Source organism: Aquarana catesbeiana, linkage group LG03, assembly GCF_042186555.1.
Source record: "Aquarana catesbeiana isolate 2022-GZ linkage group LG03, ASM4218655v1, whole genome shotgun sequence".
Lineage (NCBI taxonomy): Eukaryota > Metazoa > Chordata > Amphibia > Anura > Ranidae > Aquarana > Aquarana catesbeiana.
In genome coordinates, this window is record NC_133326.1 from 110,388,341 (window position 1) to 110,408,515 (window position 20,175).

Sequence of the window (20,175 nt, forward strand, 5' to 3'; positions counted from 1 at the left end):
TCCCAAAGCTACTGTGCACTCTCATAAGATTGAGCAGGAATGTTCACATTTATGATTGATGCCAGGGATTTTCACTATTATTAGAAATATTGTGAATAAGCCCATTAAAGAGGTTGTAAACCTCCGCAAAAATAATCCCCCCCCTCAGAAAAAAGACCCTGCAAGACAAAGGCATAATGAGCTTGTATGCATCACATACTAGCTCATTATGAAATACTTACCTTAGAACGAAGCTGTTGCAGCGGTCCCGTCACACCACTGTCATGGCCGACATCTTTCCCGGAGCTTCTTGGGGGTTCCAGCGCTGTGATTTGCCGGAGCCGCGATGACCTCACTCCCGTGCATGCGCGTGGGAGCCGCCATTCCTGGCACCAGCTCGGAAGGAACGGCACCCGTGGGCCATTCCTTCAGAGCGCATGCACCAGTGATGTCACTTGCTGCATGCACTGGAAATATTTCCTAAACGGTACAGGTTTAGGAGATATTTTCACTACCTATAGGTAAGCCTTATTATACCTATAGGTAAAATGTAAAGATGGAAGTTTACTTCCTCTTTAATACCTGTACTAGATTTAGTATGGAATGCTCCTGATCTGCCCACATTTTTAAATCAGTGCTTTATATATATATACTGTACCATCACATCAGTCCCTGCCCTCAAGGAGCTTACAATCTAAAGGGCCGTACACACAGGCCGAAAATATTGAGCGGCAACGGGTCGGTTCAATAGAAACTGTCCGACATTCGGTCCGTGTGTACAGTAGCCAGTCTGATAGAAGCCAGACATTCGGCCAGCTTCTGTCGAAGGGGCATGACCGAAAAAGGTCTGCCGATTGGCACTCAGTCAGCGCTCTCAGCCAATGCCTGAGAAAGCTGACTGGTGTGTTCTGGCGGGGGGGGGGGGGGATCCTCCTGTCAGAACACAGTAGCTTAGCAGGGGTTATTGCTATACTAACATTGGATTGTTATTACAGCAGCTCCTCCTGAGCTCTTTAGTTTTTTTTTTTTTCATTAAGCTCTCTGGGTTGAACGTAAAAAAACTACTAGCTGTATTAGGCTTAAAATATCTAACTCACTTTAATACATACATGCACTAGGGCCAATTTAGATAGGAGCCAATTAACCTACATCATTTTGGCAATAACATTTTATTAAGGATTTTACAATGGTACAAATGAAACAAATACAGGTACACGCATACCAGTACACACAAACACAGTACAGAGCAGGTTTTTAGTTATAAAAGCCAGAGTGCATAATTGCATGTAAACCAAGAACAGCATACATACCCTGTTTCCCCGAAAATAAGACCTAGCGTGATTGTCGGTGATGGATGCAATATAAGCCCTACCCCCCAAATAAGCCCTAGTTAAAGTCTTTGTAGGTCTTATTTTCAGGGTAGGGCTTATTTTCGGGGAAACAGGGTAGGGCTTATTTGGGGGGTAGGGCTTATATTGCAGCCATCACCAACAATCACGCTAGGTCTTATTTTCAGGGAAACAGGGTAACACCAAGATATGCAACATGGTAGACAGTCAAATCCCTGAGATATTTCCTATACATTTTTAAATTAAGTAGCTTGTTCTCAGTATTATCTTATTGTAGCGCTGACCCCGTGGGGTTGCTCCGTGTTACAGCATCCACACATTTCACCCTACTGCCAGACATCCATTAGACACATTTCTCAGTCAATAAACAGTCTCTTGCTTGTTTTTTTTTTTTTTTTGTTGTTGTTTTTATTAGGGGGTTGAACTTGGCTGTGGAAAAGGGACATAGGATGCCCATAGGATAAATTGTACTTTGTAGTAACTGCGACACACTTCTCAGCAGAACAAGATGGCTGACCCTAAACTTGACAGACTTTTACCTTAGAACACTTCTTCCAGCTCACTTCCTCCAGCACACTACTTCTCTGTCCAATTTTAGTAATCCTGTCACACCATCAGAACATGACTAGGCCTAACTCTGAATAAGTCACAGGGTGTCTTTACTTGATGGCCCTTTGTAGGCCGGTACCCCTTTGTGGTAGCAACCAATTTACTTGAGAAGAATAAATGGTGATGGACTACTGATACCAGCAAGTCCGGCTTGCAAATCCTGCCCGCCCTCCTGGCTGCAATGACTTGACACAAACTCCCACAGTCTCTCCCTCTGGCTCTACATCCAGCTCCCCTGGCATGTCTCTTCCAGATCATTCCACTGTGCTTTCCACTCACTGACACCTGCCCTGGATCCTTCCTGAATGACTTTACTCCGGGTGTGCGGACCAACTCCAACACCTGTTCCAGGACACCTCTCCATGACCGTGTAAAAAGAGGCTCCCTCCCAGCTCCCGAGCTCCCCATCTGAGTTACACCCCCCCCCCAGAAAGGGGGTTCCCTCAGACACAACAGTCTAACACTCCATCATCCAGTTCACCCAGCCGACAACTCCCCCCCTCCAGCAGGCTGACCATGGGTATATGTAGGAGGCCTATCCCCAATCCTAGTTGGGGATTGGTCAGAGCTCACATGCACATACCTCCCAACTTTTTGAGATGGGAACGAGGGACACCTATTAGCAAAAGTTTATAGGCATAGGACACACCCCTTGTCACACCCTATTAAAGGAGCATTATACAAAAAAAATGATTAGTTAAAACCACAAGTGCTTTTTTTTTACCACTACTATTCCTTTATACTGGCTATTGAAATTTACGAATGCAGCAATTTAGAAATTGGATGAAAAGTTTAGCACAGGGAAACACTTTTTGAAAGATAAATAGTGCTCGTCATATACAACTTTATAGATCAGACCAAAATGAGAGACAAATGAGGAGAAAGAGGGACTTTGTTCCAAATCAGGGACAGTTGGGAGCTATGCATGCACCCTATCTCACTCCAGCTCTCTGCCCTGCCCCTTTTCCAGAACATTCTCCCTGGAAACAGAGGAGGCGCTCAAGAGCTAAAGTACATGTCAGTCACCTACTGCTATACTAAACCACTCCCCTGCCCCAGATCAAAACAAACAGGCCTAGCTCGCAGCATAGGCCTGCTTAAATTTACCTGCGCTGGCAGCTTACACAAAACCCTACACTAGCACCTACCTAAGGTAGAAGGTGCTACATTATTTTTTGCCTAAATTTAAAATATTAATGCTTTGTTCTGTATTTTCACTGCAAATCAGTTTAATTTCACAATAAATATTTTTGTCATTTTCCTGCTAGTGAGGTACAGTATGTGGTACTGCAGAATGTGGCAACCATGTCCATCAAAAGAAGGGTAAGCGAGTCTCGGTATATCCTTTTTATTGTCATTCTTAACCTTTGCATGGCCAGAGGTCTTTGATGCCTAGATGCTAAGGCCAAATTTAGCAGTGTCAGCATGCATCAGTTAACTTGACCATAACTTTGTGACTTATTTTCAAACCTAAATACATTTTTTACACTGTTTTAATTAAAACTATTTTCTTTATTTTTGTTTTTACTATAGAGTGCTGATAAATGCACAAGAAAAAAAATGTTTTTGATTGTAATTCATGTGTTATATATTTTTTGTAATTGTGACTGACAATTATAGGATTAAGCAGAATAACCACCTCAGCTCTGGACGGCTTTACCCCTTCATAACCAGAGTACTATGTGATAGCTGTGGGCCAATCACAGCATAGGAAACACAGCTCATAACAGCCTTGTTGACATTGTGATCATGTGATCACTATGCCCCGAGTACCAGGATCCGCAACAGTCGTGCGGGGTGAAAATCATGTTAAATGGACTGTAGTGCAAATCTGAAAAATGCAAAAAGCACTAAAACTGCATAGGTAGGAATCCAGGCTAAAGCTGCGTACATACGATCGGACTTTCCGACGGGAAATGTTCGATGACAGGCTGTTGGCTCCAATTGCTCCATCGGACAATTGTTGTCGGACTTTCCACCAACAAATGTTGGCGAGCAGGTTTTCAAATTTTCCGCGGACAAATGTGTGTTGTCGGATTTTCCGAGCGTGTGTACACAAGTCCGTCGGACAAAAGTCCAAAGTACAAACACGCATGCTCGGAAGCAAGGACGAGCCAGAAGCAGTCGGTCTTGTAAACTAACGTTCATAATGGAGAATTAACATTCATGATGTGGCAAATTATGAAATCTCCAAATGCAGCGCACAAGTCTCTTGTTCTTTAATGGGATAATAATGAAGCTGCTTTGCTGGTGATACTGATGGAGTTTTTGCAAACGAATTTTCAAAGGCTTTTTTTTTCTAGTGATATCAAGAATAATATTATTATGTTTTTTTTTATTTGGGCAAGTTACCACAGCACCATTATCCCGTAGTTTTTAAGATCAAAGATACAACTACGTTGGTGTCCCTTGTCAATTTTACATTGTATTTTTTAAAATGTAACTGCCTATTCCCAAAATGTCATTTGAAGTAAAACACATAGCCAAGTATGATTCTCCACAATTTTTTTATTGTGCATTAAAAAAAGAAAACAAATAAAATTAGACATGCTATCTGCCAATAGTACTTAACCAAAAAGTGCATTCTATGCATCCAAAAATATTGAAAATATACCAAATCAAATCATTATAATTCAACCAAAAAAATAATGTCAAAGCGGTAACTCCAAGACCAATAATAAATAACAGGTTATCTCCTCCGGTACCACAACATGTCTGGTTGACGAACGGCCATTCAGAAACGAACTGAAAAGCACGAAATTAAAAGCGTGAACTGAAAAGCACGAACTGAAAAGCGCTAAATGAAAAGCGCGAAAAGAAAAGCACGAATCAACACTCACCAAACTTCTACTAACACGAAATTAGCAGAAGGATTCCCAAAGGGTGGTGCTAAAGAACTGTAAAAACACGTAGTACGTCACTACATTCGTAATTGTTGGCCAACAATTGTGTGGCCGTGTGTATGCAAGACAAGTTTGGGCCAACGCCCTTCGGACAAAACTCCACGGTTTTGTTGGCCAACAATACGATCGTGTGTACGAGGCTTAAGCCTGGATTCACACCTATGCAGTTTTAGTGCTTTTTGCATTTTGCAGATTTGCACTACAGTCCATTTAACATGATTTCCTATGGAACACGTTCTGTAGTGCAAATCTGCAAAATGCAAAAAGCACTAAAAATGCATAGGTGTACATCCAGCCTCAATGAATTTCACTTGCTTTTACCATTCAGTTTTCAAAACGAATGTAATTTCTGAACAAAAAACGCATAAGCTGTCTGAAATATTGTTTGATTGAGAAAAGTTTTCCATGCTGCTCCTTTGAATTTTCCCATCATTGTGGTCAAAAACAAATGTTGATTTGACCCCACTAATGATTAGAAAATCGAACAAACGTTCCTAAAACTAAACATTTCTAATGAAAATGTATGCGTGTATGGCCAGCAATTCCCTACCAAAACTAAAAAAGAAAAAGTTTAGGCTATTAATCCACTTTAATGACTGTATAGATCTGTGGGTTGTTGGATGGATATACTGTAATGTCTGAGTTATAGGCATCTATAGTAGGTATAATTGAAGTAAAAATGATTTCCCCTATGTATCTGAATTATAATGTATTTAAATGGTGTGTTGTTAGTTCCAATAGGTAACTAAAAGTGCATGTGATATACATAGTGTGGTATGATCTATATTTTATACTATAGTGCTCATTCATGTTCTGATGACTTTTCACAGGGGATGTTTGAACCATATTTGAAAAGTTTCTACATCCGATCTACTGACCCGACACAAATTAAGATTTTAAAGGTAACTGTAAAAGATCAGTATAAATGACCTATAGAAAATAGATTGAAGTGAGGCTTCATTTGTGTTGATAAATTTATACAGTGACTTTAGATACCACAGCATCATCACATTTCCACATAGTGAACAACCAGAGAGAAGAGGGGACACTTGTAGTTTTAAAGTGGGACAAAACCCTTCTATCCTTTGCAGACAAGGAATCTGCCATCTTACACTCTGTTTGATCTGCAGTTGCCATGGTGCTGCACATGTGCTCAGTTATGACACCAACCATCTGATGACTTAAAAGTTAAGTGGAGAGAACAGGCAACTTGCTTTTAATTTTTTTCGAGCCCACAGTGCAGTGCGCAGAAACAGATCACCAAATGCGAACCAAAAAAGTGTATGTGAAGTAACAAGTGCACTCAGAGTGTGCATTGGTCCCCTCCTGAAAAGGAAGGACCCTTCCCTGACTCCCTGGGGCACAAGACTCCTGACGGAATTAAGGCACATTTGGGTCCACCTAGCTGAGAGGACCGGCGGACCACATTCCTTGTGATCAGCCAAAGCCAACCAACGAGTATTGGGGGGCTCTCTCAAAGAGAGACTCCTGCAGCAGGGGGGAGGAAAGAACCTAATGGCCACACATCCTCTCCCTAGACTTCAGGGTATACCTGAAGACCTACATCCTACTATTTGAGTGAAGAGGAAACACATAAATAAGTGCAGAGTGACACCCATGTGGAGAAAAATAAATAAGAAAAAAAATTTAAAAAGTATCTGTGCAGGTTCAGAGCCTAGGCCTTGTGGCCTGGTAAAATAAAATTGCCCCGGTCTTGGCCAAAGTTCTGACAGGGGGCAGCCCCCCCGCTAAGGAACACTTCTGTTAGTGCTTTCAGCTATTGGCGTTGGTGGGCTGCTGGTTTTCCAGCATGCTCGCCCGACAGAAGCTGGCCATTTTTAGACTTTGTGGGAAAAAAATGAAAGCCAGAAGCTGCTTAGTTGTCATGGCCAACAGCAGAGTAGTGAGAACAAACTTGTCTGAGACACTTTTTAATAATTCCCCCGTTGTAATAAAATGACTATTTAAAAAGTCAGGATCCACTACAGGGAAGAAATACCCCCTCTATTCTCAGCCTTTAGGTGAGAAGTGAAGAAGTTACTGGCCCAACAACAGTTGAAAGTATTACATCAGTAACTATATTAAAGTGTTACTAAACCCATGACCCTCCATTCACTATATCTGGTCTCCAACAGTACACAGAAGATGGAGATGCAATAGTTTTAGTAAATATAAACTGCTAAATACCTTTTCTCATCAGCAGTATATAGCAGTTATGTGACTTTTATCAGTGTCTAGTTAAAGCTTGTAGGAGGAGTTTTCATTCTGCTTTGACTGTCCTTTAAGGCTGCAGGACCCCTGACCCTCTGTCTGGAAAGTGCTGATTGGCTCTGTGCTGATCACATGCACTCTCTCAAGAAAAAAAAAAACTCTCTAGCAATACACACCATTCTGAGCATGTGCAGCTTGTCCCCTAGCCTCTGTTCTATCAGCAGATGGATTGGGGACAGTAAAATGAGGGGATAAACAGAGAAAACAGTGAGTATAATGCCCCGTACACACGGTCGGACTTTGTTCGGACATTCCGACAAAAAAATCCTAGGATTTTTTCCGACGGATGTTGGCTCAAACTTGTCTTGCATACACACGGTCACACAAAGTTGTCGGAAAATCCGATCATTCTGAACGCGGTGACGTAAAACGCGTACGTCGGGACTATAAACGGGGCAGTGGCCAATAGCTTTCATCTCTTTATTTATTCTGAGCATGCGTGGCACTTTGTCCGTCGGATTTGTGTACACACGATCGGAATAATTTTATATCCTGCTCTCAAACTTTGTGTGTCGGAAAATCCGATGGAAAATGTGTGATGGAGCCTACACACGGTCGGAATTTCCGACAACAAGGTCCTATCACACATTTTCCGTCTGAAAATCCGACCGTGTGTACGGGGCATAACAGTGAGTATAACAAGCATGCTTTACTGCATATACAGACTGATTTTACTGTTGTGGGTTTAGTAACACATTAAGTATTATACCTTATCTGGTTATATACTTGGTAATTTTACAAAGAAATGTGAGGAGATACCTCCCTAGAGTTCTCTGCAACCTTAAAACCATTGTTGGGTTAGGATCTTCGTCACTAGATCCTCTTTTAAAGGCTTAGTTCACCTTTTCCTACAAAACCCCTATGCATTCCAGTATCCCCAGAACATTACAGTACATACCACTGCTCAGCTAGTAAAAACGGTGCTCCTTTTCCCCTCTGTATGTGTAGGTCGTACTTCACCTGTCAGCAAAAACTCCTCAATGGTCAATCCCCCCCAGATGTTAGAACTGTGCCCTCAGCAGCCACTTCAGCTTGTTTAAACTGTGCGCTCTCTAAAGAGAGGAGTGAGCACACTGCACATGTGCCCAGTTTAAACAAGCCAGAACGGATGCTGGGAGTGCACTTCCATACATCCGGCCCAAGTATTTGCTGTCAGGCCACGCACAGCCTGCACATGTAATGTGCTGGGATCCTGGAATGCATGGGGGGAAAATAGCAGGAAAGGTGAACTAACCCATTCAGGCAGGACAGCCAACTGTTAGAACTGTACCACCAGCAACCGCTCCAGCCCTGTCAAATTACGTGCATACGCAATACGTTCTCTGAGCACACTGCACATGTGTGGAGTTTGAATGAGTTGGAATGCTGCTGCACTTCCAATATCTGGCCCAAGCAACGTAGTAGCAACCGAGTAGTTTTTGCTGACAGGCCGCCTCGGGATCCAAGAATGCATAGGGGGTTTTGTGGAAAAAATGCAGGAAAGTTGAACTATCTCTTTAAAAACACACTCATCTGTTAATAGAAAAGTAAACTTAAATAAATAAATAAATGTAACTATTCTGGTTGTAAAAACTGTTTTAGCAGGATAGAGAGATTCATTCAGCATATTCACTGGCTTTGTGTACTAGTGACATTTAGCTGTCACATTCAGTGGATGTACAGTGGCTGCATGAATGATCTATACCTACCTGTCATTTGGGGAAGACTTGGCAGGTGCTGAAAACACAATATAAATATTCGACAGCTTACCATGTATCTTCAACTAAGTCTGATCAGTTTGTTTGTTGAAGAAAGATCACGTCACAAACAGAGAAGTGCAACGTTTTGGAGCCGCGCAGGGCCCCTTTGTCAAGCATCACATGCCTGACGAAGGGGCCCCGCACGGCTACGAAACGTTGCACTTCTCTGTTTTGTGATGCGATCTTTCTTCAATAAACAAACCGATCGGACTTAGTTGAAGATATGTGGTGTGCTGACGAATATTTACATTGTGTCGTGCATGCTTCACTACCTAGCTGGTGGTCGCTGTAGCACCTGGGACTTTTGAGAGCTCATTCCAGGAACATGTTTGATGGGAATATGGACTGTTGTTATCTGTATGTGCTGAAAACATTCACTTAGGACCCCTATTTAGCATCTGTGTGAAGGTATTGTTACTGTTTTATTTACCTACTATCTGCTTTTTATACTATTGGGAGATGTTATGATTAAGGCTGCATTCACACTTGAGCGTAGCGTTTTTGAGCATTTCTTCCAGCGTTTTGTTGCGCGTTTTTTCGGGCATATTTGCGCATTTCCATGCAGCGTTGTCCGGCATTTTTGAGCTTTGGAATTTTTTTTATTAGCCAATAGGAAAAATGATCATCTGTTTCATCATTTGTTGCTATGTTGTTAGATTTTGTCATCTGCTTCCTGCTCTTAAAACGCCCAAATCTGCCTGATTCGCGCGACAAAAAAGGGTCCAGAACTTGTTTGAGCTTCAGGCGACTTGGAGGGGAGATGTGAACCATCTCCATAGAGAATAATGGATTTTTTCCCCTCAAGCGTTTTGTAGCTTCAGGCTTGAAGCTACAAAACGCTCAGGTGTGAATGGGCTCTAAAAATACTGGTTAATATACAATACAGAACAATGGTAAATATTTAAGTATCACAAAAGCAAAATGACAAATAAAATATAATTGGCACTAATAAGAATACAACCTCCATTTCTGTTCCTGCGCAGCTGGAAGTGTTGACAAATCTTGCAAGCGAAACCAACATTTCCATCATACTACGAGAGTTTCAAGTAAGTGCAGAATTAATAGACAAAATTGGTTGTTTCTGCTACAAGATGTATGCATGTGTCTGATATCATTTCTAAAACTGAAAAATCAACTAAACCATACAGCGTTCTGACTATACACAGTGTAAAGTAGTACAAACAGCAAAGGTGATGGAGAAAGTGCTGTAATCCATAGCAATCAAGTCTGCCTACAAATCACTTTGCTCCATTCACATTTGTATAGGATCCTATCTGTTTCACACTTTCAGGTCACATTTGATATATCACAAACAACATCAGTATGAACACAGTTTGTTAGAATAACACATTATTTAAGAAATTGGGTAGCGCAGGAGTACTAACACCTATAAATATTGTCATCTCTTTTGTGTATCTGGCCAAGAACAGCAACTTTACTTAAAAAAAATAAGCAAAACACCCTATAGCCATCTGAACAGATTTGTGGTTTTCTTGGTAAATATCTGAAAAGGCCAATGTATTCAGCCTGTGTGTATAGTCAGAGCTTTGTGATATGAAAAAAAGTGATATGATCCAGTAGGATTCATATAACCATATACTGTTGCATGCTACCAAATAAAACCTACCCTGCACACATCCCATACCCAATTCTAGAATTCTGTAGCTACCCTGGTCTTCGTTAAAATATGTTTGATAAACAAAATCCAATCACATCACAACATCTGCCTGTGTATGTGGCCATTGTGCGACGTTTTCCTATGTCTTCTATACAATCTAGAGCATCAGCAGATGTGCTAAATGTGGGACTAATGGGTCTGGACATACTTTAGGTAATTTAAATGATCAACATGTTTGGTTTATTTCTATGCATGTAGTATGTTTGTAAGTGTAGTGCAAATAGTGAATTCAGTATCAAAATATTAGATGAGCTGAATGCCATCATTAACCTGTTCATGTCCTCTACTAGCACATCAATGTTCCAGTAAGGTGGACCTTAACACCCCAGGTAGTACAATCTACTGTTTTTTACAAGGATGCAAATTATCCTCAGTTCGAAAATTTAGACTATATTACCAAAAGTAGTGGCCTTTACACGCACATGAACTTTAATGGCATCCCAGTCTTATGCCCCGTACACACGGTCGGACCTTGATCGGACATTCCGACAACAAAATCCTAGGATTTTTTCCGACGGATGTTGGCTCAAACTTGTATGTTGGCTCAAACTTGTCTTGCATACACACGGTCACACAAAGTTGTCGGAAAATCCGATCGTTCTGAACGCGGTGACGTAAAACACGTATGTCGGGACTCTAAACAGGGCAGTAGCCAATAGCTTTCATCTCTTTATTTATTCTGAGCATGCGTGGCACTTTGTGCGTCGGATTTGTGTACACACAATCGGAAATTCCGACAACGGATTTTGTTGTCGGAAAATTTTATAGCCTGCTCTCAAACTTTGTGTGTCGGAAAATCTGATGGAAAATGTGTGATGGAGCCTACACACGGTCGGAATTTCCGACAACAAGGTCCTATCACACATTTTCCGTCGGAAAATCTGACCGTGTGTACGGGGCATTAGTCCGACGGGTTCAATATTTTGAGTTGGCCCACCTTATGCAGTTATAACAGCTTTAACTCCTCTGGGAAGACTGTCCAAAAGGTTTAGGAGTGTGTCTATGGGAATGTTTGACTATTCTTCCTAAAGTGCATTTGTGAGGTCAGGCACTGATGTTTGTCGAGAAGGCCTGACTTGCAGTCTCTGTTCTAATTCATCCCAAAGGTGTTCTATTTGGTTGAGGTCAAGACTCTGTGTAGGCCAGTCAAGTTCCTCCACCCAAAACTCGCTCATCCATGTCTTTATGGCATTTATTTATATAGTCATGTTGAAACAGGAAGGGGCCATGCCCAAACTGTTCCCACAAAGTTGGGAGCATGAAATTGTCCAAAATGTCTTGGTATGCTACAGTCTCTACTCTAGTTCATCCCAAAGGTGTTCAGGTTCAGGTTCAGGTCAGGACTTTTGACTGTGCAGGCCAGTTTAGTTCCTCCACCCAAACTCGCTCACCCATGTCTTTATGGACCTTGCTTTGAACACTGGTCCAAATCATTCAGTAGAGGGAGAATTATGGTGTGGGATTGTTTTTCAGGGGTTGGGCTTGGCCCCTTAGTTTCAATGAAGGGAACTCTTAAAGAGTCAGCTTACCAAGACATTTTGGACAGAAAAAGCGAGTATTGCTGATCCATTGAGCGATTCTCTCTCCAAACACCAATATAGGGATCCCAGGTTTGTTCTCCATATATTGCTCTAGCCATTTCACAACTTCTGTGGAGTATGATAGAGGTATGTATTTATTTGCAAATATACATAACACATTGTCAATTTTACTTGGACTTGGCTACAGGAAAACACAAATTGTGAGGAAATTAGGACATTTACACCCAGAGTATGTGGCATGTATTGGGTCTTATATTTTGTCTTTTAGGGAGGGGGGTTGTGTCTGTTTAGATGGGTTCCTTGCAGACAAATCACAGACAGAGACAATTGTTGGAGGGTTGTAAATATTGCCTATTTTTGTTGGCGTTGTTAAGGCCCTTGATATTTCACAATTCCACAATACTAATGTGCTGTGGTTAGCTATCATGCAATAAGAAAATGTCACTGTAAGAATCTTGTGGAAAGCATGGCATTCTATGGTATAAGACCCAAGGATACAGGATTGAAGTAGAGGTATGTCATCACAGGTAAGTTTCTTCCAAGTGTGGTTTTAGTGTGAGCAGTCAAGGTAGAACGTGGAGCCAGAACAAAACTGAACAAGTAACAAGATCAGTACAGGTGTGAACCAAGCATGGATACAAAGTGAACAAACAAGGTATGTGACTTCCGTGAAGGAACACTTGGGAGAATTATAGAGGCCTGTGTGACTTGTGTATGGATTGAAATTCAGTCAGTCCCCGCTGAACCGGACGAATCTTGATCCATGTATGGCCGGCTTAACATAAACATGTGTACACCGCCTGTGCAGATAAAGAGTGGCAGTTCTGTAATTAGCTCTGAGGTTCATATATCTTGATTATTTTCACCCTTTTAATATTGCAGACATACATCCGCAGTATGGACAAAGATTTTGTGGCTGCAACGATACAGGCTATTGGTCGATGTGCCACTAATATTGGTAAAGTTCGAGACACCTGCCTCAATGGACTTGTTCAACTTCTCTCAAACCGGGATGGTAAGATAAAAGGAAAATTGATTATGCTAATCGACTGTAAGAAATATGTTTTTGTCCCAAATGATAAGTGGTTATTGTTCAGTAAAAGGTTCTTATTCTTAAGTGCTAGCTTTTAGGTGCAGCAATCAATCAAAGTCCATCTTGCACTGGTCTGACTATAGCAGGATGAATTCTGATCAGTTGCTGTAGATTCAGGTAGGAGCTGGTAGTAGGTAGTACAGCTTGCAGCAGGGGAGCAGGCATCTGACTCTCTGGGTCGGATTCTGTAGGATCTTCTTTGATGTGAAGCATCTGAGCCATAGCGCACGGAGATTCGGACCTCTGCTGGAAGAAAACTTTACTTGCTGGACCGCCATGAATTTGAATTCAGTAACCCTTAGGGGTCTATTTTTAAAAATTTTACTCCCTCGGTCTCCGTGACTGTGCTCTTCAGTGGCTCTCATCCTACCTATCCCAACGCACCTTCAGTGTCACTTACAATTCTACTTCCTCCACTCCTCTTCCCTTCTCCATCGGGGTCCCCCAAGGTTCTGTTCTTGGACCTCTTTTATTTTCAATCTACACCTCTTCCCTGGGTCAGCTAATAGCCTCTCATGGCTTTCAATATAATTTCTACGCTGACGACACACAAATCTATCTCTCCACCCCCCAACTCACTCCATCAGTCTCCCCCCGCATCACTAACTTACTAACCGACATATCTGTATGGATGTCACATCACTTCCTCAAACTCAACTTGTCCAAAACCGAGCTTATAATATTTCCTCCCCCACGTGCCTCTTCCCTGACTTCTCTGTCAAGAGCAATGGCACAACCATCCACCCGTCCCCTGGATTCTGCACTCTCCTTTCGGCCCCACATCCAATCACTTTCCAAAGCTTGCCACCTCAACCTCCGCAACATCTCTAAACTACGTCCCTTTCTAACCAATGAAACCACAAAGCTCCTGATTCACTCCCTGGTTATCTCTCACCTTGACTACTGCAACTCCCTCCTCTTTGGCTTACCTTTAAATAGACTATCCCCCCTTCAGTCCATCATGAATGCTGCTGCCAGACTCGTCCACCTTACAAAGCACACAGTGTCTGCTACCCCTGTCTGCCAATCCCTCCATTGGCTGCCACTCGCCCAACGAATTAAATTCAAAATACTAACAATAAGTTACAAAGCCATCCACAACTCTGCCACCAGCTACATCACTAGCCTCGTCTCAAAATACCAACCCAATCGCCCTCTCCGTTCCTCCCAAGACCTCCTGCTTTCTAGCTCCCTCATTACCTCCTCCCATGTCCGCCTCCAGGACTTCTCCCGAGCCTCACCCATCCTCTGGAATACCCTACCCCGATCTGTCAGACTGTCTCCAAATATATCCACTTTTAGACGATCCCTGAAAACTTTCTTCTTCAGAGAAGCCTATCCTGCCTCCATCTAACAACTGCACTATTTTCTCTATTAGCTCATCCCCCACAGCTATTACCCTTTTGTATAACTTGACCCTTCCTCCTAGATTGTAAGCTCTAACGAGCAGGGCTCTCTGATTCCTCCTGTATTGAATTGTATTGTAATTGTACTGTCCTCCCTAATGTTGTACAGTGCTGCGTAAACTGTCGGCCCTATATAAATCCTGTTTAATAATAATAATAATAATAATAATAAAGCAATGAATGTGACTTTCACCAGATGTTCTCAGGCGGGGAATCAATCTCTGTCATTCAAAACACATGTACCTGGAAGATTTACCTGCAGAGAATATTTGCTGAAAGTCTGATTCACTACCGTGCATAGCCATGAATTAAAGTGATGCTAATCTTTGTTTTTTAAAAGAAATTCTATTCAAGTATGTATTCTTTATTCAAAAAGTTCCTTCTACTCCTCCAAATCTCCAAAATCCTTTTCTTTTTTGCTGCTGTGATCTGACTTTCTATTAGAGGGTGGCTATGTTCATTCTCTATGGTCTCACTGTATATAAGAGTGTAGCCACTCTCTCTTGCTCACTCTTGAGATGTACTATGGACTATGGGATTTGTAGTGTCAACAGAGCAGTGCACATGACTGCAACTAATTAGTACACTGCTCATTCCAGACTAAGACCACTTTCACACTGAGGTGCTTTACAGGCGTTTTAGCACTAAAAATAGCGCCTGCAAAGTGCCTGTAACACGCCTCTCCTGTCACTCCAGTGTGAAAGCCCGAGTGCTTTTTTCTCCGAGTGGAGAAAAAAAGTCCTGCAAGCAGCATCTTTGTGGCGGTGCGGGAGCGGTGTATACACAGCTCCTAAACCACCCTGCAGTCAAAGCGCCGCTTAAACAATGGTAATGCGCCACTAAAATTAGCAACACTTTACCGCTACTGCCCCCACTGCCTCAGTGTGAAAGTGCCCTAAAGGAAATGAGCAGGAAAAAGAGAGGTTCAGAAGCTCACAGAGGATGTTACAAGGAGGCAGAAAAACACAGTAAGAAAGGATTTCATGAAAAATAGATTACAGGGCTATTAGTAGTAGATGTGTATGGAATCATTGTTGAAAAGCGATATTATTTAGTGTCTCTAGGTATTTTAGATCAAGAAATTCCAACACAAATGTATACAAGTACATTTTTCCTAGTAAAATTTCTTCCTGGAAAAAGCGACTCAGCTTGCAACCTTTAAGTATCACCGTAATGCTTATTTCCCAGTACTGACATCTTACTCAAGTCATTAATAAAACGTTTTAATAATCTCTAACTCTCTTCTTCCAGCTCAAAGATGAGGGTCCCAAAGAGAATATTTCACTTTATTGTAGTCAGAGCACCATAGGGTATAGTAGAGTACAGGCGGTCCCCGAGTTACAAACAAGAACTTTGTTCTTAAGTTGAATTTGTTTGTAAGTCAGAACAGGTACGTTTTGGGTAGCATAGGGAAGGGTTAACACCCCTGTAAGGTTTTGCTGTCTGTGCCACGTTCAGAAGATTTCACCTCACTTTCTGTCCCTATGACAATTGGATTTTGAAAATTTGAGTTGTTGTGGAAACAAGGATTGGTGATAAAGCTCCAGTGGAGACACCATTTTCCATGATATCTCTTACAGGAGTGAATTTCCCTTCCTAGGGGTAGATTTCCTCTCACTTTTTGTTGTCTCCCTCCGTTTTTAAGAAGGAGTCGTTTGTAAGTCTGATGTTGGTAACCCGGGAACCGCCAGTACATGTTACTGATAATAACCCTGATAAGGTATTAAAAGGAGCAAAAGTCTGTGTAAAAATTACTTTAGCAAATCAACCATCTAGTGTAGGTTTTACATGTTTTGCTCTATGGTCTCTTTTTATTTCTATTGCAGAGCTTGTGGTAGCCGAATCAGTCGTAGTTATCAAGAAACTGCTACAAATGCAGCCGGCACAGCATAGTGAGATTATCAAACACATGGCTAAGCTTACAGATAATATTCAGGTATGTAAGATTCACAGAGCAGACATGGAAAGTCAGTTTATGATTTCTTCCAATTCTGTCAGGAAATTGTGTACAGTCTACATTCAAAATTGTAAAAATACATGTTCAGAGACATTACTTCTCTTACTTCGTAGTAATTTTATGTAATGCACAGTATATGGATTTACTGATTTTTAAACAGTGACTGGGCTTTGAAAACACATATATTTAAAGGGAAATCTTTAAGATTTGTCATCTAGGGTACATAAACTCTGGTCTCCTCCTTGAGCTGAGCTGTCTCCATACACCCACACTTAGACCTTCAGCTACTCCCCAAACCCTACTCTTTGTCCTCCAACACTGAAAATGTGTCCTTTAAGAGCTCTTTAACACCCACACTCCTCATCCTTGTCTCCTAACAACTATTCTACTCCCATACTCTTCCAACAACTCTCCAACCCCCACATTCTGTCTACTAACAGCCCTCCTACTTCTGCTCTCTGTCCACCAACAACTTTCCTACTTCACCAATTTGTCCTCCAACAACTCTTCTACTTCCACATATTTTCCTTCTACAACTCTCCAGCCCTCACACTCTGTCCTCCAACAGCTATCCAGCCCCTACACTGTCTCCCAAAAGCCCCCCTACTTCACCACTCTACTCTCCCACTTCACCACTCTGTTCTTCAAACATCTCTCCACAATCTGTCCTCCAACAACTCACCTACCTCACCACTCTGTCCTGCAGCAATTCTCCAACCCTCACATTCTGTCCTGTAACAGCCCTCCGACTTTCACAGTCTGTCAATCCACAACTCTCCCATTTTACCACTTTTTCCTCTGACATCTCTTCTACTCCCACAAATTGTCTTCCTACAACTCTCCAACCCTCAGGTTGTCCTCCAACAGCTCACCAACCCCTATATTGTGTCATTTAACAACTCTCCAACCCCCAAATCCTGTCTTCCAAAAGCCCCACAATCTGTCTTCCCACAACTCTTCTACTCCCACAAATTGTCTTCCAACAACTCTCCTACCTCACCACTTTTTCCTCCAGTAGCTCTTCAACTCCCACAAATTGTCCTCCTACAACTCTCCAACCCTCACACTGTCCTTCAACAGCACTCCAACTCCTACACTTTGTCATTTAACAATTCTCCAACCTCCACACTGTCTTCCAAAATCCCCTCCATATCCACAATCTGTCCTCCAACAACTCTCCTACTGCTACAATTTGTTTTTTAGCAAGTCACCTACCTCAAAACTTTGTCCTCCAACAACTCTCCAACCCTTACACCCTGTCCTCAAACAGATCCTTAACCCCTACGCCATGGAGTTGATTTACTAAAACCGGAGAGTGCAAAATCTGGTTCAGTTGACAGAGATGGCTAAGCGCCTGAAAATCTGGTTCACCTGTGCGTGGTAGCCAATTAGCTTTTAACTTCAGCTTGTTCAATTAATCTTTGACAATAAAATCTGAAAAATGATTGGATTCCATGCAGAGCTCCCCCAGATTTTGCACTCTCCAGTTTCAGAAAAAATAAACTCCCATGTTCTTCAACAGAGTACCAGCACTCACACTCTGTCCTCCGACAACTCTTTGATTGCCACACTTTACCCTCCAGCAACTTTCCTACTTCCACTGCCCTTTTGTACACATATAAAAATATGTTTAAATAGCTGTAAATGCTAACTGAATGAAATTTAATTTGCTAGAACACTTTGTATCATAAATGCGTGCATTTTTTTTTTTCGTTTATATTAAAATATGTATTTTCACTCATAGTTATATTTCAGTGCTGCTGATCTCCTGCACCCTTATTACAGTAGCTTTCTGTTTACATACATGCAGTCCAACAATGGCTGCATAGCATTTCTCATTGTGTGTTTCCTGATGGTGATGACCAGGGTGGCAAAGCAGGAACACAGCTGGGAGACAGTGGCCAAGTGTTGTCACTCTATAACAAGGGACTTCACATCTTGTCATGTGGTGACAACACCTATAACAAATCAAATGCTTGCTGTTTTAGAGGAACTTTCTCTTTGATGGTACATTTTTATAGCCACCTTTCCTGTAGTTACTTGTACACATCTTTAAGTGGTTGTAAACCCTTACATATACCGAGTGAAGTGACTGGCCTCAGGTGATGCACAGGGATAAAACAAATCCTCCTACATAAGTTGTACATCCATTAAGTGCAAAATTTACACAGGATCTCTCAGCTCTGAAAAGCAGCGAGGAGAGTTCTGAGAGCTGATTGGAGGGAAGGTACACACACCCATCTAAACAGCACACAGGAACAGAGCTGAGGCTGTCACTGCTAGAGGTCCCTCCCCTGTCACCATTTTTCTTATGGTGTCAGGAAAACTCATCAGAAGTGACTCATGCTGACAGCAGAGGAACGAGGCAGCAGACTGAAATGACACTCGGTACTCTGGATTGGGACACGTACACACTATAGAGGGATATGCTTTGTTCATATTTCATGTCTGAGGTTTACAGCCACTTTAATTACTGTCCTCTGATCACTTATTATCCTCTGATTCTGTTTGTTTGTAGGTGCCTATGGCGCGAGCCAGTATCCTGTGGCTTATTGGGGAGTACTGTGAACATGTCCCTAAAATTGCTCCTGATGTGCTAAGGAAGATGGCCAAAACTTTCACTAATGAGGAAGATATTGTGAAACTCCAGATCATCAACTTGGCTGCAAAGCTGTATCTGACCAACTCCAAGCAGGTACATTGCTGATGATTATTATCAATGGCTTTAAAGATAAAAGGGAATTTCTATAACGTCTATTTATTTGACATAGCATTAGAACAATTGGAAGTCTTTTTATAAAACATTTGAATGTTTTTGAATAGATTTATTTCTTTAATCACTCCATCTAGTGGCAAAAATGCAGTATAGTTTTCTGAAATACCGAAAGAAAAGAATATACTGCATTGTAGGCACTACATGGAGCTGATGATACTGGAATTATTCTATTAGAAAAAATAAGGGAAAATTGTGTTCAGCTTGTCCAAATGCTTCTAAAATTTGGCCAATGAATGTTTTATAAATGGACCTCTTGGTGTGTTTCTTATCATCATATCAATATAGTTTAACCCATTTCTGACCACAATACAATTTTATAAGTCCAATGTAAAATGTCCTTTGCTGTATGAACATTATTAAACTTGCAGAAGAAAACTGGGAATGTGTAACTGTGTGTGTTGACCCCTCGTCAATCCTAAAAATATTTAAAGATATTGTCATGTTAATTGACACATAACTAGTTCAAAACTTCCAATGCAATATTAGCTTTCTGCTGTAATTATGTGATCGCTGATTACAGTTTTGGACCCATTTTGGAGATCCTGGTGTGCTGGTGACATTACTTTAATTGACACATAACAACACTGATTAGCTTTGTCCAGGCATCTAAGCTTCAAAAAACTCTGGTCATAAAAAGATTAACGATTTCCACATTAGAGCAATGGTAAAACAAAAGATCAGAAAGGATGGATACTTCTATAGATTCCATTAAGGTTCATAGAGAGATGTTGCAACAGTGCATAAAGTTGAATTGCCCAGATAAAAGGCAGTACTTTCAGCAGCTATGTGATCATTAATACTCTTTTATAGATTACATGTTAGAACCTAGATGAAAAAGTTCTTGGATATTACAGGGTCTTTTACCAGTAAAAGC

At 41.5% G+C, this 20,175-nt stretch overlaps 1 protein-coding gene across 14 annotated transcripts in view; it reads left to right on the forward strand.

Annotated features, from left to right (window-relative positions):
- AP3B2 (adaptor related protein complex 3 subunit beta 2) overlaps positions 1–20,175 on the forward strand; it is a 128,647-nt gene that overhangs the window by 65,836 nt on the left and 42,636 nt on the right. For all 14 annotated transcript variants that reach the window (XM_073618954.1, XM_073618955.1, XM_073618957.1 and 11 more), the window contains exons 10-15: positions 3,206–3,260; positions 5,671–5,742; positions 9,834–9,896; positions 12,952–13,084; positions 16,395–16,504; positions 19,044–19,220. In XM_073618954.1, the coding sequence (XP_073475055.1) occupies positions 3,206–3,260; positions 5,671–5,742; positions 9,834–9,896; positions 12,952–13,084; positions 16,395–16,504; positions 19,044–19,220 (610 nt within the window). The remainder of the gene's footprint in view (positions 1–3,205; positions 3,261–5,670; positions 5,743–9,833; positions 9,897–12,951; positions 13,085–16,394; positions 16,505–19,043; positions 19,221–20,175) is intronic.